Raw genomic sequence first — 22,733 nt, 5'->3', positions numbered from 1 at the left:
CGGAGCGGCGGGGCCCGTGAGCCGTGGCCGCTGAGCCTGCGCGTCCGGAGCCTGTGCTCCGCAACGGGAGAGGCCACAACGGTGAGAGGCCCGTGTACCGCAAAAAAAAATAAAAATAAAAAATAAATAAAATAAAACGCGCAACCGCACAGAACCACTTTCTTTACTGCTTTTATTAACTGACTCAAACCTGTCCCAGGAAGCACGTAAAACCTCAGGGACCTCAGGACAGCCAGCTGTCAGCCCCCAGATCCTCTCTCCCACCGCCTCCCAAGGGAATTTGGAGGGGAGGACCCTACAGGTGAAAACAAACAGCAGTGCTGCAAAACATTTGTGAATGTCGCCAGGAGTCACCGTGTATAGGAACTTCCTAATCTTTCTTAAATGTGAGATTTGGAGCTCTAGAAAGTGGAATCTAGAAAATGGAAGCAGCCCCCAAAACAAATTTGTTACAAATCATTCCTTAATTGTCTGAGCAGAGAAGCCAGTTGTCTGCAAGGCCAGCTGGGCCTCCAGGAAACTCCACTTCTGCCACTTAAGCATGGGAAGCAGGTTACTCCTTGCTTATTAGCTTTTTAGTCTGGAAAAGGGGAATAACAGTATCCAGCTATCCTAAGGGGCACAGGTGTGGATTAAGTGAGACGGTTTTTATAAAGAATCTAACAAATGCTGGGGCCCATAAATGGTAGTTATTGCTACTGTTGTTCCAAATGTCCTCATATCTGTTGGGTCACCCAAATAAAAAAAACCAAAGGAAATGTTACGCTTACTGAGCAACTGAAACCTACCTTCAAATATACTGAAAATGGGAATTTCTTAGAAGTCAGCTTAGTACCTACAGCCAAAATCACTGGTCCATTTAATGACTTTAATCACACACATGGCCAGTTCCATGAAATAGTTCCTTTTCAAGCCATTTTTCTGCATACAGAATTTTTCTCACATGAAGAAGAGTCCTGCTTTGCCATTTCTTATTTCTCAAAACTTTTTTGGAGCTAATTTTAGAATTACGGAAAAGTTGCAGAAACAGTATAGAGCTTTCGCAGATTGCTCAGCAGCTCGTCCTTTGGTTAACATTTTACATAACCGCGGTACGACAAGCAAATCCAGGAAATAAACATCGGCGCAATACTCTAAACTAAAACCTCCTGCACTTGAGTTTCACCCACGTCCCTCTGTCTGTTCTGGGCCCGGCCCGGATCCCTCGGGGCAGGAAGATGAGGTGGTTCAGCCTCCAGTGACACCTGACGGCCTCGAGGGCCTGGGTCTTGCCTCATCTCTCCTGGCTGCACCACTTGGGACGCGGACTGGTGAGTCTTTCATTGACTGTGCCTCAATTTGCCTGTCGTTTCCGTGCTTGGACAGAGGTGGACGGTCCGGCAGGAACCTGCAGGGACGCGCTGCCTTCCCTCGGGCATCAGATCAGGAGTGCGATGCCCACAGGCCTTACTTATTCCTGGAATGTCGTCTGGATCTCTCGGGTCAGGAGGTTTTCTCCAAAATGAAGATACTATCTCTCTCTTTGTAGTTAAGAACTATCCTGGTGGAGATGCAAGTGCAAATCCTGCTTCTCAAACTCTCACCCACTAATCTCAGCATCTACCAGTGATCATTCCTGCAACGATGGCCAGTGTCTGGCTGCTGGTGATTTGCTATTTTTTTACTTGCAGCCCTGTTTTCACACGCCCCATGTGCCACCATAACTCAGTTCACTAATTCATCTATTCTTTTTTTCCTGCGGACAGTCTCAGCCCTGAAAGCATGTACACGCTCTCCGATCCCCTGTCCTATTCTACTTTCAATGTCTCTAGCAACGGAACAAAACCCAAAGCCAAGCCGCTTCATTAACTGGAGACCAGGACTCTCCCCGTGTGGTGAAAATTAAGGTTGAGACTGTACAGATGCCTGGTTACTGAAAAATGAAATTATAGGGCTTCCCTGGTGGCGCAAGTGGTTGAGAGTCCGCCTGCCGATGCAGGGGACGCGGGTTCGTGCCCCGGTCCGGGAAGATCCCACGTGCTGCGGAGCCGCTGGGCCCGTGAGCCGTGGCCGCTGAGCCTGCGCGTCTGGAGCCTGCGCTCCGCAACGGGAGAGGCCACAGCGGTGAGAGGCCCGCGTACCGCAAAAAAAAAAAAAAAAAAAAAAAAAAAATTAAAAATAAAGAAGCAATTATATTTCCAGCCTTCCCAAACCTGAGTGCTATAATTTTTGAGGCCAATATCAATTAATCCGAGCAGCCAGACCAAGGCCGAGGTTTATGCTTTCTTTTAAGCTGCACAGACACAGCCATGGTGTAGAAAACTAAATTTAAGTTTTCCTAGACTCGGTAATAAACTTTTAGATTAACACGGGATGAAGAACGTTTAAGGCTGCATTGGTCCCTTTCATCACCTAAGAGGCCAGAGTACTGGCGGGAATCGTGGCCCCGGGGGTGGGGGCGGGGGGCGGCTGGTTCTTACACCACGGGCGCCGGGCGCCATCTAGTGGCGCCCCTGACCCCTAGCCGGTCAACCTAGAGGTCACGCCAGGAGGCCTGAGAGCCGGCCAAGGTCAGGGCTGTCCGCCAGGGCACCACCTCCCAGGATGCCACATCGGAGGCTTGAGAAGGTGCTGAGAAGTCTGGGGGAGGGGGTGACAGCGGGCACGCCGTTTCCACGCACGAGTGGAATTCAGCTGGGCAGGAGTGGACGTGGGCGGGCAGGGCTTGTGGGGAGGGAGGAGACAGGGCCCAGCCAGCAGGAGGCCCAGGGCCTGGAGCAGAGGGCTCCACGGTGACATGGAAAGCCAGAGTGACCACAGCCGGACATGCCCAGGATGGCAGGAAACCCGTAAATGAATGAGCCAGGAAGTCAGGTCCGGGCGGCCGACGTCGGTACTGAGGACGCATCCCGGGGAGAGGCTGGGCTGCTGGAGACTCGGCCCTCGGGGCGCCCGGCTCTCCGGGTCCTGCGGCCCAGCGCCCGGGGACTCCCGAGTCCATACGCGGCGCAAATACGGGCGCAGACTAAGGAGCAGGGCCTGCCCACGCGGGACCAGGCCCTCCGGGGCTGGCAGCGCTACTGTGAGGGACAGTTTCATTAGAAGTTTTTCTGAATTTGCCACATCCTTGTCTCCGGATACTTACTTCCTCGCTCAGTGGACAACGAAAGCACGTCTCACATGCCGTGGGAACCCGCCGCCCAGCCCCACGCTCCTTTCCGCGGGAGACACGCGCCCAGGCACAGGGAAGGCCAGCGAGGCTGGGGGCGCAGATCCCAGGGAGAACCCCTTCGACTGATTAGAGCGGACGAGGAGGAGGGACCCCCAGGCAAGGGAGACTCTAGCTCTGCAAGGGGCGACCCCGCCAGCTTCCCGCGCAGGGCTGCCTTCAGGCCGTGGTCTTGGCACGAGGCCTCAGGCTCTCTGCAGCTGACTCACAATAGCTGTGTACCAACGCCACCGTCAGGCAGCCCCGTGTCACAAAGTGTTCCGCGCTGAGCCGCGTGGCCGCAGTGACTCCCCCCTGCGATGTCCCCAGGACCCGGGCTCCCGGCCTGCACGGGGAGGCCAAGGCCCTGCCTTCCCAGGCCCGCGTGCCAGGCCTCCTGAGCTCGTGGGCAGGAGGGACCCCAAAGCTCTGTCCTCAGTCCTCGAAACAACACAAGATTGTAGTTAAAACCTCGACGTGGGACCCCAGCGCTACCCCTGTTCAATCCTGTCTCCTTCCTTTCAGCGCTTTGGGGTAAATCTGGGTCGTGCGTTTTTGCGAATCAGCAATAAAGACAAGGCACTAAGACAGGGGCTGGGGCCGCTAGGCTGTCGCCATCGGAAGCACCTGCATGCAGCGCCAGCCTGTCCCTCTTACGCCCTGGGGCCTTTGGGGTCAACCTGCGCCTGCCACCAACCCCAGGCCCTGAGAGGATTCTGCGGCTCTCGGTTCTCCTGTTTGCTCAAGACAGAAAGAAATAAAGCAAAATGGAGATGCCAGTGCTGGGGCTCTTCGTGCAAGACTAAAGGACAGAGGTGCCCACGCCCCAGGTGACAGCACACAGAGCCCGACGCGCTCTGAAGCCTCTCTGAGCCTTGGGACACTGGGGTCCCCGGACATCCGGTCAGGAGGGACGACGGCCATTTTCACTCTCCTGTAGAGAAGGTTCTGGACGCTAGGCGCTCGCTAAGAAGGGGCCCCCAGCCCCCTGCTCATCTTCCTAAGGACACACACGAGGCTCTCCTGGGAAGATGTCAAAAGTGGCAGACACGCCAACCCAGGCTGAACCTGTCCTGCTCACACACGGGCAGAGCAAAAAGTGACTTTCCGTCCCGGGTTCCCAGAACCTGGAATCTCACCCTTGCCGTGGTATATCACTCAGTAAGCACACTTTTATACCAGTCACGTCAGCCGTCAGCCCAGTGTGCCCCCTCCATCTTCCCAGCACTGGGACCCAGTTCCTTTCCTAGTGATGGCTCTGGGCTCAGGTCCCCTCACCTGCTGACTCTTCCCCATCACCTCCCTCTGAGTCCCCCTCCTCCATTCCCTCCTCTTTCCTTCCTTCCACTCAGAACTCAAGTGCTGGACACAGGGACCCCCCCCCGCCACCTCTCCTCACATCAAGGTGACCTGTGGGATGTCACCGCTGGCCGAGCTGTATCCCCTCTGCGCCCGGCAAACGCCCACACAACCTCACTCAGGCCAGACAAGTTGCCTGGGGAAGCCCGGTACCTGAGACTTCCAGGACAGACCTCTTTTCCTACAAAACGCCCCTCAGAGGCTTTGCCAACAGCACTGCAAAAACAGAGTCTAGTGTTGTAGCAACACGTGCGGCCCAGATCTGAGGAAGCTGTCACCGGGCTGAACCCAGGCTTCCCTCGCTCCCCTCTGACCCGCAGGACGGCTGACCATCCCCTCTAAGCGCTGCTGAGGTTTGCCAGAAGGCTCAACCCAGCGTCCACGCTAAGGAGACCTACGCCGTGTGTCCCTTTCTGTCCCCCCGCCCTAAAGCCAAGAGCCAGGTCAGTGTTACGCTAGGTGAACTCTTATTTTTGCAGGCTGGATGACGTATTCCAGTAATTCACTTCAAAATGCCTCACTGATGCTCTCATCATAGACTATTTAAGTACGTTCCAATCTATATGCCAGATAACTCGCTTTGGAAGTAGGAAGAGTGTAAACTGCAGGCCGGTAGGTAGAAACACACCGTTTCATAAAAATCGGTTCCAGTCCCTCCCCTACTCCTTCCACCCTCCTGTTGGGCTGTCTTTCTGGATTCCAAGGCGGGGAGGCGTGTCCGGCACGGGGACGGCGGGCTGGGAAGGTTTCTGGTGGCCCTGTGGCTCTCACCTGATATTTTCACCGGACTTTGAAAGCTGGGTTGAATTTTATGGACGTTGTCATTTTTTAACACCTGATCCAGGGGAGATCTTTCAAAGAAGGTGAGCACAACTTCTGACCTGGAATACTGGGAAGAAACACGTTCATTTATACATTTTCCTCCCGCGAGGCAGCCCGTCTGACGCTGGCGGCCCCGCACTGCTCAGACTGCGGGACGGAGCGCGGACGGGGCCGCTTCCCCACTCACCTGTCAGGTGCTCAGGTGTCTCGAGGCCCAGGGACGGACAGGATGGGGACAGTGGGAACAGTTCACGCACGTCCATCTCCCCTCACTTTCCAGTAAACCGTGAGCCCGTCACTTCCACCTCCTCCCCAGGGAGAAAGCACCGGAGCCCCCGGAGCCCAAGGAGCCTTCCTTCCCTGGGCTTACACCTAACCGCACCTGACACTTCCAGGAAGCGCGCCCCGGCCCCGCCCGTCCGCCCGCAACCACCTTGCGCGCCCACCTTGCGCGCCCACCTTGCGCGCCCACCTGCGCGCCCACCTTGCGCGCCCACCTGCGCGCCCACCTTGCGCGCCCACCTTGCGCACCCACCTTGCGCGGCATGCTGATGACGGCCTTGAGCAGCTTCTCCACTTCGTTAAGCCTGGTCTCGATGTCGTGGGCATCCTTTATGGCGACCAGCCCTGGGAGTGCGACAGAAACGCCTCCGTCAGAAAAACACACCAAGAAGTGTGCTCCCGAATTAAATACAGAACAACAGGCATCCCGCGACGGGGACGCCTCCCCGGCGTCACCCTCCACGAAAGACATCTGGGAAGTTTACTCAGCCTCACGTGGGTGCAGCCCTGCCCTGAAAACCCGGCTCTCAACCTCGTTTTAAGTTTCAGCGACCCAACGAGTGATTAACGCGCGTGCTGCCGTGGACGCTGTCCGTCTGAAAGCCACAGAGACACCACCAGAGGCCTCTCCGAGGGGGACTCTCCAGCCGCACCCTGGACGAGGCCAGAGCTCAGCCCCCGCCAGCGTGGTGGCCGTAGCTGGGGGAGGCTGGACCCACCAGCCCCCAATGACACAGCTGAGATGACCACAGGCCCCGTGGAAACGGAGCCTATGTTTAGACAAGTCATTTAGATACTGGCTTTGGAAGGGAAAAAAATCACATCTTTACGCAGAGGAAACCAGCGTGGGCATACGCCTCACGGCACTTTCCAGGAATCGGCTTCTACCCTCGTTCCGGTTGCCGGAAGTCTCGACTGGCTACCGAAAAGCGCAGTATTCTGTCTCTAAAACACGAGAGCTAGTGGCATGGAGGCTCGGGGTGCATTTCTATCTTCCTTTAAGCAGTGCAGAGCACAGACCTCCCCAGCACAGCTTCTATACATCAGCCTCCCAGGGATGGAGCAAGTCAGATTCCCAAGGACATTTCACGTGACCCAGGATGTTGGTCCCGGTGAGCTGCGACCAAACCACAGACGCTGAAGTGCCAGGACTATTTTCAGTCACTGAGTCCCAGGTCTCAGAAGTTCTGGTTTTGTTGTACAGGTGAAAGGGTTGTTCATTTTGCAGGCAGCTCACTAAGTCCACGTAGTGTTAAAATTAACCTCCTAAGCTACGTGATTGAAATTAAGAGGCCCCAGAACACGTGGTCCATGGAAACCAGGGGCGCCCCAGACATAGGGCGAGGGCACTCCTGAAAGCTTGGGCTGAGCAGGGGGTCCCTCGCATTAGCTGGGGTCAGGAACGTCCAGTCAAGGCCAGGAATCGGTCCCTGGACTTCCTGGAGCACAGGCCGGGTGCACCTTCACCTGGCCACCCGGGGGGCCTGCGTCTCAGTGGGCTCTCTGGTCCGGCCCACCCCACCTCAAGCCACACGGACCCAGGCAGCCAGCCAAAGACCCCAAGCCTCGGTCCACACAGCCCGCGCTGGCAACCTCAGCATGACTCCCCAGCCGTCGCCGGAGAGAGGGGCCCGGGCCACCTCCTCCCCTCTCACCTAGGCTGCCTGGCCTACCCACCACCCTGCAGGCTGCGGGCAGCGAGAAGGGAGAAAGAAAACACCAGGGTGCCAGAGTCTCAGCCCCGAGTTCCTCGTTTAGAATTACACACACACGCAAGCACACACACCCCTCTGTGACCTTTTGCTTGCTATGGACAAGTCTACAGAGGAAAAGAGAGACGCTGAAAAAGCCTCTGAAAAGTTGTGTTTAGAGACACAGGACAATTATGTAAATCATCCCCACAAAGAGCTTCTTTATTCTAAGACAAGCAAAACTGCTGTCACGTTTCAACTTTTATTACATCTAGCACACTGGTGTTAAACCACTCGAGTTTATGACACAGTAGTTGTGTTTTTGTATTCTGCAAGGACAATTCATAGGATCAGCCTCTTGTCTGGTCAAGGCATATAGCGTATTTATACCCATTTCCTAGGACGTAAAGCATGTTTAGCCCATGGTCGGGTTTATGACCACCAAGGGTACCATTCAGTCAAATAAATACATTCTGCTCTATGCTGAGCTTCTTTTAGGGTTGCCAGAATTAGCAAGTAAAAAGCAGGACCCCTAGTTCAAGGTGCGTTTCAGATAAACACTGAATAATGCAATAGTATGGATAGACACACTAAAAAATTATTCAGTGTTTATCTGAAACTCAAACTTACTTGGTGTCCTGTACTTTATCTGGCAACCCTATCTTCTTGGTGACCTGCTTTCCAGAATGAAGCAGAGAAAGGCAAGAAGTACCTGGTCAGGCCTCTGGGAACACATAAGGGTTTAGGCTCAGCGCACAGACCCCGAGGATCCGAGCCTCGTCAACCCCACCAGCTCCGTTGCTCTGTGACCGCCACATCCTCATCCCAACGCCGAGGAACGGGTCCAAGCCACCAGAACACGGCCCCCGTGCCCACGCAGCACTGCCTCTGGGGGACCCCTTCCACTGGCCTTCCCCCGCCTCCAGGCTCGAGCGGGAAAATCCCACCATCCCTTAAAGGCCACGTGGGACACACCTCCTGCTCTGTGGAGCCCCCCACCCACCCGGCGGGACTCGTCTGCTCTGAGCTCTGGGAGAGCTCCAACCCCCCACCTCTGCAGCAGACCTGCTCCCTCCCCTGTGGCCTCCCCAAGCCCACCTGTGAAGCTGAGTGTAGGAGGTCCCCACGGTCCCCTCCCGTCGCCAGCCGTCAGCACAGGGCCTGGCACTGACCCTGACACCCGCGGGGGATTCACTGGTCGCTGGCCGTTTGTTGATGGAATAAAGTTGCACAAGAGAACAGAGTCAAGGACGAGTTATCACCTGTGTGTGTCCACCAGCCTACGGGTGCCAACCGCATCTCTCGCTTCTCGGCGTTACCCCAGCCGGATGCGGGCCAGCAGGCTCCAGGTCACAGGCCTCGGAGGAGAGCTGCCCAAGACCAAGGTGGCAACAAACCCACTGAGTTGCCAGCCACTCTGGTTTGGTGCTATCTGTGGAAGCTGCAACCTTATCGCTGCCTTTCACCTGCCTTTCTGCTTCTGAGGAGAAGCCGAATGGTGCTCTCTGGAGATGAAAACATGCTTCAAATCAAGAGGGGCTGAAAACATGTCAATGGCCAAAGAACATGCTGGAATCCCACCTCCAAGAACAGAGTGACAGGGGATAGTTTTTTAAGCTCTGGCTTTCAGCTGGGGGCCCTTCTTCATGATTTATTTCTGGGTGACAACCAAGGAGACCAGAATCAGCGTTCCCACGGTCTGTCCTCCTTCCCCCAAGGAAACCCGCCCACGTGAATGACAAGGACGCCCACCTCTTCCCTGGGGAGGGAATCAAAGGTGGAGATTCGAGAAGCTATGGATTCAGCTGGGCTGACTGGCACCCATCTACGGGCGGCCCCCAAGGCTACCTGGCCCCCACAGAGCCCCTCCCTCACCCTACATCAGGGCAGGAAGGGGTCACCACTGGCTACGGGGCTTCCAATGGCCTGGCCCTCTTCAAACGCCAGCACCCACATTTCCCTCCTCTCCTGGGCCTGGAAATCACCCTCCTTCAGTTGTTTTAAAGGTGTGTCCCATTAAACAGGGAGGTGTACTAAATGAGGAAGGAAAACACTCAAACAAACAAACAAACCCCAAACCGTGCTTTGGGGCCACAGCGCAGAAATGAAATACATCTTCCTTTAAAATTTCATGTCTCAAAACCCACCGAGGTCCGCCCCCATCAGGTTTCTCAAGTTCACAACTGTTGGAAGCCGAAACACCGGCTGGCAACACCCAAGATCAGAATCAATTCTGAAAATGACACAGCACCAGGCATGCGGTGTAGCAGAACCCACATCTGGGGCCTGTGTCATTGCCCAGGACAGACGGCATATGGGGACCCCCAACTACGTACAGGCAGTCGGGGGGCTTCCTGTTCTACCTGCTGTAGTCTTCCTTTGTGACCCAAGAGCTTTGGCTTTTGATGACCGGCAGAGCTTTTCCAAATGTCACTTGTTTACAGTACCAATTTAAACTTCAATTTCAAAAATGTGCTTATGTACAGTAATTTAGGATTATCTAGAACTTTTAGCTTTCGTATTCCAAATATCGTTGATTGAGCAAAAACTGTGCGGATCTTGTTTGACTCAGTTTTACTATCTGAGACCGTGATTCTAAAAAATGCAAGCAGATAAAATGGTTGTAACTTTGCACAGTTGGACAGAAAAACTCAGACCCCCGCCTTGGTTATGAGGCTGCCGTTCCAGGGCCGGCCAGCGGGAGGCGCCAGCAGTCCATGGAAGGCGCGGGACGCAGTCCAGCGAGGACGGCGGGAAGGGATGCGGTCCACCCGCCACACCCAAGTTCTAAGGAAACCGACTCAGAAGACTTCACAGCCCCAGGAAGTTTTCTAATTTCTGATAAAGCATCATCACTAACATAATCTCCATTTTTAAAAATTTCACTCTACACAATTTGTGATGTGAGAAATTTATCCAGATATAGCCCAAAACTGTCAAAAATTTGAAACCGTAAGATTGATAACACGACTATGTACATTTCAGTATGTCAATTTCACATCCCTTTGGGGGTTGAAATTCAGCCTTGAGCGGCCAGGGTACCCCTTCTGTCTAAACTAGTTTGCCCTTGAAAATCGAGAACTCCAAACTAGCTTCTGTCAGTTCCAGGGTTAGGTGTTTATACAAACACAAACACCGGACTCATTCTCGGAACCCAGACTGAACCCAAACTGCACCAGCACAAAGATCAGGCTGAGAGAGCAGACCCAGACCAGTGTCCTAACCTCAGACACCTGGTCCCACGTCTGACTTCCGTGGGTGGAGGCTTCGGACTGAACATCTCTGGTGACTGTCCCAGCCTCCAGGGACAGACTCAGGGCTGAATCTGGCTGAGCGCCTTCTGCCGCTGTTAATTCTGGGAGTGAAGACAGATGCTTCTCGGGTCAATTGGGAAGGAGTGTCCGTTACCCAGAGGATGCCAGTCCCTTAAGAGGAGACTCCCATGGCAGACCCCAGGGAAATCTTCTGTGATGTGGACTCTCCAACTGAGCCAAAGAAGGCATAGTTCAAAAGTCCATCCAGGTGGGGCTTCCCTGGTGGCGCAGCGGTTGGGAGTCCGCCTGCCGATGCGGGGGACGCGGGTTCGTGCCCCGGTCCGGGAAGATCCCACGTGCCGCGGAGCGGCTGGGCCCGTGAGCCGTGGCCGCTGAGCCTGCGCGTCCGGAGCCTGTGCTCCGCAACGGGAGAGGCCACAACAGTGAGAGGCCCGCGTACCGCAAAAAGAAAAAAAAAAAAAAGTCCATCCACGCAGAGCCCAGAGAAGCAGACAGCTCGGGCGAGGTGAGGAAGGCGCTGTCACGAGATATATATTCTTTAAAGGCTGAGCATCATACAAATTTTGGAAATAAAATATTTTAAAATTTCCAGGAAAATTCTGTGATTACTTCCTAAATACTTGTCCTCTAAATAGGTAGTCAACATAAAACCAGCAGGGAGTCACTCAGCGAGGAGCTTGAGCGTAACCTAGGTGGTTATTCTCTGCTAAACTCAAGCATCCCGACGCAGCCCTCGCTCCCTGGGAACCCGAGGCGACTCTGACCTCACAGGCTCCACCCATGGGGGTCCCAGCCTCTGCCCCCACGCCCACCCTGCTGCACACAAGGCTCGGTCCCCCCCACCCCCGTCGCCCTCCCCTGGCCCAGTGATGCCCAAGGCAACACTGATGGACAGGAACATCTCCTCCCCGGCTTTCCAAGGATGAGAGGCTGGGCAGGGAAAGGAGGCGGAGGAGAAAGAGGAACAGAGACAAGATAACAGGTCCGGAGGCCCCGGGAAGGGGCTGCGGGAAGACTTCCGTCCTCGGCTTCTCCCCAGGCCTGTGAGACGCCGGCCTCTCACCACGTCCTTCCCCGAGTCCCTCCTTCTCCGCCGCCTCGTTCTCCTCCCACCACAAGCGGAATTCCTTACCAAGCTTCAGACTCAACATGGCTAAGGAGTCCCTCACTCGGCCTTAGTCTGTCTTAAAACTTGTAAGGAATTTAGGGAATAAACACCAGCCGTCCCAGGCTCTCAGAACAGGAAGCACTTGATCCCGAAGGAGGCACCAGGGCGGCAAGACCTGCCCCCACTTGCTGGCCAGGATGATGGACACGAGGCCAAGACTGCCCGCAGGGAGGTGTCACCAGGAAAACCCAGCAGGGAACCTGCCTCTCCAGGCAGGAGGCCCGAGGAGGGAGCAGCGCAGGGGCGAGGGCGAGAGCGGGGCGGGAGGGCTGAGACAAGCCTTACACACGCCTGGGGGCCGAGGGGGGCCCGGCTCTCCACCCAGGCTCTGCCCCCGCGGCAGCTCTATTTCTCATAGAAATTACACACAGAGAGCATCTGCCCCGGAAAACCGGCCCCACGCCTGACCCACGCCAAGCACCAGATCCCAATTTCTGGACCAGCAAAGCCCCAGGCCTGGTCGGCAGGGGTCCCACTGAGGTATCGGGGAGACCCCCTCCCCGGGTCCTCAGGCGCCATCGCCGTCCCCACCTCCCTAGGACGGGAGGCTGCAGGCCACACCTGGGGGCTGGCACCACACCCCCACCGGGAGGGCTCTGGCTGAGGGGACGCTGGCTGTCCAGAGCAAAGGGCAGAAACTCCGCACCATACGGTGCTCAGCCGGGCAGCATGGCTCCGTCGCGGCTTCAGCGCTCACAGCGGCCGGCCGTGCAGATGCCACCCCCGCCAGCTTATCAATCCTGCAGCAGCGGCTTGAGCTGAGCCACCCGCCTGAAGTCACGCGGGAGGCAGCAGGAGACAGAGCCCGAAACCGCATCCTCACCGGCCCGGTCCCAAAGCTGGCGCTTGGCGCTTCCGGCCGCTTCGCCCAACCTCCTCCCGCCGTGACCTCGCGTCCCCGGGCGGGTCAGCCAGTCTCGCGGGGCCCGGATCCTCCCCTGCGGGAAGCAGGGGGCTCTGGTGGTGAGCAGCCACTGTAGTAAGAGCCGGCATCCCACGTCTGCCCCTTCCCTCCCCCACCCGCGGTCCAAACGCTGCCCGTCGTGTTTCCTACTGACTGTAAGTCACACACCAGCAGAGGACGACGGAGGAGCCTGCTCTCAAACGTGCAGCACGACCCGCAGTGTACGTCGGCCACGGAGCAGGGCGGTCGTGTGCACCTGCCGGACCCACGTCGGGGGCGGGAGGAGCGGGGCCCCGCGGGCCCTGCCTGGAGGACAACGTCGCGGCACGCGGTCCGTGCTCCTATGTGACACAGGACACGTCTTGTCTGTGCTGCCACGGTTCAAGGGAGCCAGGCCCGCCCAGAAAAGAAAGGCGCCCAGCCCTTGGCCTCGGCCCCCTCCGAGCCCGCGTCACGGCGAGGATTTGGATCCAGGGCCCGGCGGGCGGGGGGGAAGCTTCTCGGGCCCGTTCAGGGACATGGGGACCGTCCTGTCGGTGGTGACGACCGAACGGGCTGGTGGATGCCTGCTGTCACCCCAGGAAGTGAAAGTGAACAAAAACACCAATGAAAACGATTTCAGTGGGACAACGTCAAGCCCGGGGAACGCCACGTCCTCACTCAGTGCCCCCTCTCCACTCTGCTGGCGGCCGCTGGCCCTGCAGGACGCCCTGCGCAGAGGGGCCGGGCCTGGGCGCCCGTGGTCGCTCCTGGCAGCCTCTGCGCAGCCCCGCCCTGCAGCTCCGCCCCGAGCCTCCGAGCGCGCGCCCCGACCCGCCCCTGCTTCGAACCCCAGAGGCCTTGCCGCCACCCTTCGCCGCGCGCCCACCTTCCCTAGTTTTGACTCTGCTCCCAACCAGAAACACCTCCTGCCGTTTGGAAAAGGGCTTCTCAAAACACACAACGGAGGCACACCAGGCCCAGACTTGTTTTAAAAAGAGAAAAGGACGGCGTCCCTGGGGGCCAGCCTGAGGGCAGCCAGATGCTACCAGCCGGTCCCGGTTCCGGTGCTGAGATGCAGAACCAAGTTTCCCCTTGGAAATCTGGCGGGAGGCGAGCGAGGCCTGGAAGCTCCAGAACGAACAACGTCCGTGAGTTTCCGGCCGCGCCTTCTCTGACTGCGGGTTAGCCTGAGTCACCTGGGCCCACGGCACGGCCTGAGCTCCGACGGATGAGACCACGGGGCCACGGAGCGCACCGTCACTTACGGAGGAAGGAGAGTCCGGACGGGGAACTCGGAACAAAGCCTGAGCGACAGCAGCGTGCGGGTCTGGGAAAGAGACAGAAAACCTTAGGAAGAGAGGAGACGGCCGGCTCCCGGGAGGCGGACGGTGCCAGCACCAGGCCCGGGGGGACGGCAGAGCCCGGCAGCCCTATATATGGAAGAGATTCAAAAATAGGTCTGTGAATCAGAGAGTTCACCCAAAATGCCCCAGGGAAGTGAAAACTGCCCCTCTCCCCATGAGAAGGGGCAGGACCCCCTCCAGGGAAGCCACGCATGGGGGCTGGGCTGTGAGGGGGGAGGACAGGACCCCAGCCCACTGCAGGGCCCGTCAGGCTGGACAGAGGCGGCCTCTGTCCCCCTGACCTGTGGGCGGCCTCTGCTCCTTTTTAGCCACTTTCACTAAGAAAGGAAACTCGGGGCTCTGCAGTTCACCCCCAGACCAGACGGCAATCTACCCCCGCTGGTTTCGGGGAAGCGCAGAGCTTCTCCCCATCCGCGTGAGAGCAGAGGGCCTGGGAGCAGAGAGCACTGTCCCCTAGAGCCGTGGGGAGGCGGGGCGTCCCGGCTGGCGCACCTGCGCCCAGGCTCTCCGGGCGGTGCCGGACGCCTTCGCCTCTACCCCTCCACCTCACACCTAACAGAAGGTCTATGAAGGCGCAGGCAGGTCCACGTCCCCGGTGACGGGGTGAACAGACGTTACCCCAGCACCACGCACAGGACCTCAAGGAGGGGCCTTATTTGGAGAAAACGCTAAATACCGTGTTCAAAGCTGGGCCCTCCGTCAGCTCCCCCTGCGGGCTTTCTGCATCGCCCAAGGCCCCCCACACCCACATCCGGTCTCTCCATAGACCCTGCACTCCCTCCCAGACGCGTCCGTGTTTGACCACTTCTCACACCTTCCCTGTCTCCCCGGCTCCCCCTGGTCCTTCTCCAGCCATGCTCAGCGCAGCAGGCAGAGTGCCCTTCACAGCAGGTCACTCCCGTTCCAAGCTCTCCATCTCCGACAAGAGCCCCACGCGGAGCGTGATCTGCCCACTCCCTACCCCTGATCTCCCACTGCTTCCCCCCCTTCTGTCCCCTCCAACCACAACGGCCCCCTCAGGACTCAGGGCCACCGGGCACATGCCGGCCCCAAGGCCTTTGCACTTGCTCTGGCCACTGCCTGGAAGCTCTTCCCCAGGCAGCCACTTCGCTTCCTCCCCACTTCCTCCCGGTCTCTCCTCACAGGTCACTTCCTTTGAGCCCTTCCGGACCAGCCCATCTGAAAGTGAACCCCTCCCTTGCCCTGCAAGTCATAGCTCCTCTCCTTCCTCCCTTTTCTTTTCTTCTGAAGGTGCAGAACCATCTAACATTTTTTTCACTTATCTTGTTTATTATTGGATTTCCCCCACCCCGAGTACAGAATCATGAGGGCAGGCTTTGTCTGTTTTGTTCACTGCTGCATCCCCAGCACCTAGAAGATGCTGGTGCAGGGGAGGCATCTGGCAGATGCTGGCTGAGTGAATATAAAACCAAAGTGTTGATTTGACAGTAATCAGGAATCAAAGGTCACCTGACTACTTTGGAAATAGAATCTGTTTCTACAGTGATGACTTCATAAGGCCTGAAACGGGTGTTATTTTTAAAAAAGGATCAAAATAATCCAAGAGTCCCAAACAGTCATTGAGGAAATTCTGCATGCTTGTCTTTTAAAGCGTGAACCTTCCCAGACGAGAGATGTAACAGGCAAGGGACCTTGCCACATCCGGTCAGGAGCCCTGAACCGTGTTAAGTATTACGTAAAGGGGATTTAAGTCAAAGACTCGGCCCTACCTGTGTCAGAGTGTGGAAAGAGAAGAAGGGGACACCTTGGTCACCCAGAGATAATATGCACAGAAAGCAGCTACTTCCCTCCCCCAGGCAGAGGGACAAGAAAGGAAGGACGGGTGTTATCAGATCCAGACGCAGAAGAGCATAAGGTGAGAGGCCAAGATGCCAAGGAAAAGGATAGAAGAAGCAAGACTAGTCCTGAGGGCAGCCTCGCCCAAACAGAAGACCAGAGAGGTGGGCTAGCGAGCCCCGTGCCGCCACTCCACGCAGGGGTTTAAATATCTCTGCGCACGTCGCCAGGAAACATACACGTTCCACGGACAGCCAGCCAAGGCTAGCACCAGTGTGTGTGCAGAATCAAGGAAAAGTACTCTCTGCACGGAAACACTCTCCCACTGCAATACTGCAGGGACCAAGACAGAGGGCCTGGCATCCCCTTCACTGCACGCAGAATCAAAGATGCAAGTCGGACCCAAGGAGGTGTTTCCCACCCTCTGGAGGTGTTCAGTCCTACATTTACAAGAGCTACCAGCCTGCTGCCAGCACGAGTTCTCAAACCTAGACGTACAAAGCTTTTTAAAGAGATGAGCGGGCCAATGTAACCCAGCCCAGAAATATGCGATAAATTTAAACTGAGAAAATCTGATGGGGAATTACACTGAGAAGACCTGGCATCTCTAAAACAGCACACACATCTGGATGCCTTTTGTGTGTACGGTTTGTATGTCCAGACGATCTGTTTATGCAAACAGTAAATCCACCTGGAAATAAGGTGAACTCTTCTTTTGCATTAGGGCGATGTATTTTACTTAGCAAACAACTTCCCCGGACTTTCCTTCCTTCTAAGGAAGGAAAAGGCCTTCCCTTGGGTGTACAACACACTCAGGTAGTGTTGGGGGAAGGGCCAGCTTGCCTCCAGGCAGAGAACCAGGAACCAGACAGAGGGTTCATGTCACCTCTCCTCCAGCCCCCCTGGGGCCTCCACCTCCTCTCCTCCAGGGGTGCTGGGCTGGCCTTGCAGGAGGCCCTCTGGTCAGGACTCCAGCCGAGAAGACGTTCCCACAGTCCATCGTGGGCTGTTCGAAAGGCCTTCACACCCAACCCGGTCCTCATCTGACTGCCCCCCCCCCCCCCCCCCCCCAAACCTAATACCCATTTCTTGCTGATTTTTCTCCGTTTAGACACGTGACACTTGAAAGCAGCTATCATACCCCTTCTGCGCCTTGTTTTCTCCCCGGTGGTCACCCTCTTCCTGTCTCCTTGCGGAGAGCCCACTCTGTGGAGGCCCTCGGTGCGCTGACACCTCGCAAACCCAGAACCAACTGGGCACAACCTGCACAGAGGGACAGAGCCCAGGGCGTGCGCGTGCACAGCGCACCCCAACCGTTCTGCTCCGGGTAAGGTGGTTTCCTCACCAGATCCCAAGGCGACTGAAGCTCCGCCCTCCTCCCCCCCTTCTATGACCCTCACCAGAAGCCGCGGAGGGTGACAACAAAAGGCACATTTGTGGAGGGCTTACTACTGCTGGACACTGAGCACGCACTCCAATCCGCACAAGAAAAGTGAGTGTCAGGTCCTACGTTACAGGGGCGGAGCCAAGTGGGGCGCCTGGAGTCACGGCTGAGCTGGGTCCTCTGCCAGAGTGAGACCTGGAGGGCAGGGGGGAGGGCAGAAGGGAGGGCAGGGGGGAGGGTATGGGGGAGGGCAGGCCCTCCACCAGCTCTCAGGAGCTCCTGTTTGTTTATGGCCTGCCGCGTTCCAGAAAGGATGTAAGTCACTGAATAAACAGCTGTTCCTTCATCTAAGCTTTACGGATTTGGGCATCCATTTGATAAATTAAAACTATAACAACACACACACCCAAACAGTAGATCAAGGTAAACTGCTGCCATGCTTGAAATAATACTAAACTCCCTCCAGAAGAGCCACCAAAGTGAGACTCTGGGGAGGAGGGCCTGCAAACGTGCTGGCTTTGGGAGCCGTTCCAAGGGCGCGTCTGCCTGAGAACGTGTCCTAAGAGTGAGCTACTTATCCATGTAATTCACACACCGGGGTGGGAGCTGTCCCGGGGAGGGGGCGGGGCGGAGTGGGGATTATCCCAAGATCTCGGGCAGAGGGGCAGCTTCAGTAAATGCCCCCCAAAGTGCCCCAGGGATCTGCTTAGAGGAAGGCGCTGGGAAGTGTCACCAGATTCTCAGCGCTGCAGGTGGTCACGCGTGTGTGTGGGAGGGGGCAGGGGGGACCCCAGTCCTCCCGCCTCGGCTTCAGCCTTCGCTTCCTCTCCGCGGCCTCCAAAGGCCAGCCCGTGGGCCGAGGAGAGGAAACGGGAAGCCACCCAGCCCCTGCGAGCCAGGAAAGTCACAAGGCCAGGGAGGAGGCCTCTGGGCTCATCAAACTCGAATGCGGACCCACCCTGGTGGCCCCTCCCGAGGAGCGACGGAGGCCGCGTGGCACCTCGCACTCGGGCTGTCGGTCACCGGGAACAAGAGGCGCGGCCCTGCCGGGGGAGGCCTCGGAGGGGGCTGCCAGGCACGACGCGACCCCAGCTGGACGCTGTCCTTAACTCCTCCCAAACGTTCCCCCGGCCTCTCCGGCCGCGGCGGGGTCGCAGGGGCCGCCCGACACTGGCGCTGGCCGGTGGCTCGCCTTGGGGACGGTCCGGACGCCCGTCTGGCCGGCCTCGGGCCCCGTGCGCCGCCGACTCCCGCGCGCCCGCCACTGCACTTCGCCGCCCGGGGGCGGGCGGAGGTCTGAGGGTCCCTGTCCCGTGCCGGGGGCCGGGATGTCGCGATCCCCGCCGAATAACCGCCCCCCTGCCCCGGGCCGGGCCCGCGCCCACCTTCGCGCAGCGGCGCGAGCGCCAGCTCGGGCCGGTCCTCGGGGAAGGCGTCGCGGAGGCGCTGCCACAGGCGGCCCAGGTCGGCCAGGCTGCGGTGCAGGTAGAGCACGCTGCGGTCCGACCACTCGGTGCGGATCTCGAAGAACTCCTCCTCGTCGCCGCGCCGGCTGACGATGAGCCGGCGGATGCCGTTCACCCAGCAGCCGCGCACGAACATGTTCACGAGCGACGTGCCCTCAAACACCGCCGAGGCCATGCCGCGGGCCGAGCATGCCCCGGCCGGCAGGGGGCGCGCCCGCCCGGGCCTGGGTCCGCGGGGAGGCCGTCCGGAGCCGGGGTCGCTCTGGAGCCGGGGCGTCTGTCCGGGGCCGGGCTCCGTCCGAGGTCTGTCCAGGGCCGGCCAGATGCAGGCTCTGTCCGGAGCCGGCGCTGGTCGGGGTCCGCCCGGAGTCGGGGTCTGTCCGGGGTCGGCCCGGCCTCCGCGGGCTCTCTCCGGGATGGCGCGGCGACGAGCCGCGGGTCCGGCCGAGCGGCGGCTTATAAGGCGCTTCCCTTCGCGGGCGGCGCGGTCGCCGACGTCGAGGCCGCGGTCGCGTCCGCCTTCCCCGCCTCCGGGCGAGAGGACGCGCCAAGCGGAGGAGGGGGGGCCTGGCCTCAGCGCCCCGCGCCGCCTCCCGAGCCCGCGCTGCTGGGGCCGCGGGGACCCCCGGCCGCCTGGAGGGGCGGAAACCCTGGCGCGGGCCCCGCCTCTGCGCCCCCGCCCCGCCCCGCCCGCCCCCTCCCTCCCCTCCGGGCCCCGAGCCGCCGGCCGGGACCGGACGAGACTGGGCAGGGAGGGCCGGCTGGCCTGCGCTCGGCGGGCTCCCGGGGAGACTTCTCTCTCTCTCCGTTTCTCGATCCTCGCAAACTGTCGGGTCGGGGGGCTGCGCGCCCCACCCGACCCGCAGGGGTGGAAGCTGCACGTGTGCCGGGAGGGGGGGCGAGGGCGGGGCGCACCCGCTCCGGGGACCCGGCGCCGGTGCTGTCGGCCAGGTTCTCGTCCGCGCGCCGCCCGCCCATCCACCCTGGGCCGGGCCGGAGGCCGAAGCCGCCCGCCCCGCGTCCCCCGCGCATTCCAGTCGCGCCACCGCCCGGCCACGGCGCGGACGCGGCTGGGGACAGATGGGGACGCGGCGGGACAGACGACGCGGCAGGCCCGGGCCAGCCAGCCACAGGGTCCCCCCCAAAGGAGAGTGGACCCCCTGCTAAGCAGGGGGACGGGCCGGCGGTGGGAAAGGGTCCCCTCGGAAAGAGCGTCCCCGCGTGAGGGGGGCGCTTGGTGAGCCGGAGAGATTTCGAAGTGGACCCGGGGAAGCTGCCCCCGTGGAGAACCGGGATTCACGGCCGCCTGCTCCTTAGGCTGCTTCTAATTGGGAGGTAATTTCGAGCGACAGTTAAAAGAATCCGGTTAGTTCAAATATTGGAAGTTGGTTCTAGAGAGTGTCGGGTGACCTCACATCGCCCCAGGCTGGGAGGCAGAGCCAGGGCGAGGCCCGTCAGCGCTCTGCGCTCCTGTAAAGTATCGAAAGCCCAGCTGGGGCGCAGAAACGATGGGGACCGAGGGCAGGTTGTCGGTCACGTGACGCGATCCAGACCGGGGGTTGTCGGCCACGTGACTCGATCCCGACTGAGGGCAGGTTGCCGGTCACGTGACTCGATCCAGATCGAGAGGTGTCCCTCGCTCACACACACACACACACACACACACACACACACACACACAATCACCGCCTCCAGGTTTTACTCAGACTGCTCCGGTGACTTGCCCATATCAGATCTTTAAACTTCATCCAAGTTTATCTTTACCTCCCGTTTGCCTTGTGAACTGGGAAGAGAAAGTGTTTTCCACAACCTGGAGACCCCCCCAACGTGGCGACAGTCAGTAAATGCTGGTAACTGATGGACTCACCACCTAGTCCGCAGGAGGGACCTGAGGGTAGAGGCTGAGGGAGCGGGCAGAGCTGAGTCCTGCCGTCCCCCACAGAGCCCCGTTGAGGTCTCCCCCGCCTCGCATCCTCCCTGGGCACACACACCCTCTCCACTGCCGCTGGGCTGAGCAGAACCTCTCCGACCAGAGTGGAGGTGTTTTTATGCATCCAATAAATCTGTCCTAGGAGCAATCAGGTCTTCTTTTCCCTGTTGCCTAGGAGACCTAACTTTGTGCGGCTGCTCTTCAGTTGTGCCAGGCACTCTGGTCACTAAAGAGAAGGAAGCTTTTTCCTGTTTGCAATATTTGTTTGTTAAAGAGACCTGGAACTAGAGAGTAAAAATAACAACTGGCCAAAAGTCACTAATCATTACAGAAATTCCGAGTAAAACACAATGAACTGCCACTTTTTAATCCATTGCATCGATACAGATTTTTTAAAATCTATTAAGAGAAATCATCCAAAATCTGGAAATAAGACCAAAAGGATAGTGCGCCTTTCAACCTCGTATTGAAGCGTTGTTTAAAAGCCCAAGGATTACTTACTTTTCTAGGAGAATGTACTGTTGTTTGATGTTGCTATTTACTATTAATGAAAAGCTGAGTCTCTATAAGGTTATGTACCAGCTTGTAGTTTTGTGCCTGGTAGAGATACAAATAATCTTTGTCCCAAAGAAAAGGTAACTTCAAAGGTTATAATTATTTCCCTATAGGACATTAACCATGTTTATATCTAGCCTAGCAATCTTATTTTAATATAGGTTAAGGACTGTAAACCCATTTCCCCAAATGGTCTTTGAATCAGCTTTTTCATCTTACAAATGTCCTCATTAGTTAATGAAGTGAGTAAACTTTTGGCCCATGTGCATGCCATATTTGTAGAAAGATTTGAGAGTCATGTTTAACTTTGGAAAATTATACTTGGGGAAGTCTGACAAGAACAGGAATTTTTGCCAGCTTATGGAGAGACACGTACCCTCACGCACTGATTCGGGGCGTCCGGGTTGGAAAAGGCTCTTTGGAAGGCAGTTTGGCTGTGTGGTTGAAACTGAAAGTGCACAGCCCTTGTGACCCAACAATTCCTCTTCTAGGAGTAAGTCCCGAGTAACATTTCCACATGGGCACTGAGAGAAATGCGCAGTGTTTGCCACGGTGAGAAAGTGGCAAGGACTTCAGTGGTCATCAGAAGTGGAATGGAATGTAGACTGGATGAACAACGTGTGTGTAGCACGGGGAACTATATTCAATGTCCTGGGATAAACCATCATGGAAAAGAATATTAAAAAGAATGTATATATGTGCGTATAACTGAGCCACTTCGCTGTACTGCAGAAATTAACATTGTAAATCAACTATACTTCAATTAAAAAAATACTTTAAACAAGTGGAATGAACACATTAGTGGCACATACATGTGATAGAATACTATACAGCCACGGAAGATGAATCAGTCCTAAGAGTATGGATAGATCTCAGAACCAAAATGTCAGTGGAAAAAAACTGTCAGTGAAAATGACTACGGCTACAGCACAGTTATATGGATATATACGACAAAACAATACTAAATGGAAAGATACCTGCCAAATCCATCAAGGTGCCTAGGGGGTAGTGAACAAAGTCGAGATGGGAAGATGTCAACGGGGACTTTTGCTTTATCTGTAGTGTTCTTGTATACGTTTCTGAATTAAACGGATGCACGTATGACTTGTGTAGCGTTTTAAAGGGGTATCTCGGCACTGTGAGAGTTTGGAAGTAAAGGGCCAGAGGTGCCCAGTGCTTGACTCTAGAAAGTGGGATTAGGTCCTAGCGAGGTTTTCTTCTCAGGCTTTTTCTGTTACTTGAATATTAGATGATGGTGATGATGAAAGAATCTCTGACGTAAGTAAGTACCAGAACTTCTGACTTCTGGTCCGGCCCAGCCACCGAGTCCAACGTATCATCTCACACGGCGCACCTCAACTCTCTTTGCCTGGATTTGCCTCTCCATGTGTCAGGAATTGAGCACAAAAATATACGAAGCCCATGTCTGCTGTGAGGACAAATAAAATGATAGAGGGCAGGCAGTGTGCTGGTACACCTCTGAGAACCTGTGTTGCATAAACGTCAGGAGCAGACACAGAAAAGACGGGTGGTTTCAGGTTGTAAATCGGGCTGACTGGGTAGCTCG

The 22,733-nt window shown here is 57.2% G+C and overlaps 1 protein-coding gene across 1 annotated transcript; it reads right to left on the bottom strand.

The window, feature by feature from the left end:
• Positions 1-5,105: 5,105 nt before the first annotated feature.
• PXDC1 (PX domain containing 1) lies at positions 5,106-19,222 on the bottom strand. Its single transcript, XM_028479537.2, has 3 exons — positions 18,601-19,222; positions 5,904-5,995; positions 5,106-5,435 (listed from the first exon to the last, which is right to left on the bottom strand). The coding sequence occupies exons 1-3, from the start codon at positions 18,854-18,856 to the stop codon at positions 5,106-5,108; spliced, it is 678 nt and encodes a 225-aa protein (XP_028335338.1). The 5' UTR covers positions 18,857-19,222.
• Positions 19,223-22,733: the final 3,511 nt, after the last annotated feature.

Source organism: Physeter macrocephalus, chromosome 18 (genome assembly GCF_002837175.3).
Source record: "Physeter macrocephalus isolate SW-GA chromosome 18, ASM283717v5, whole genome shotgun sequence".
Taxonomy (NCBI): Eukaryota; Metazoa; Chordata; class Mammalia; order Artiodactyla; family Physeteridae; genus Physeter; species Physeter macrocephalus.
Note: the sequence above shows the minus strand (reverse complement) of the source record. Positions and strands in the feature narration are given on the sequence as shown.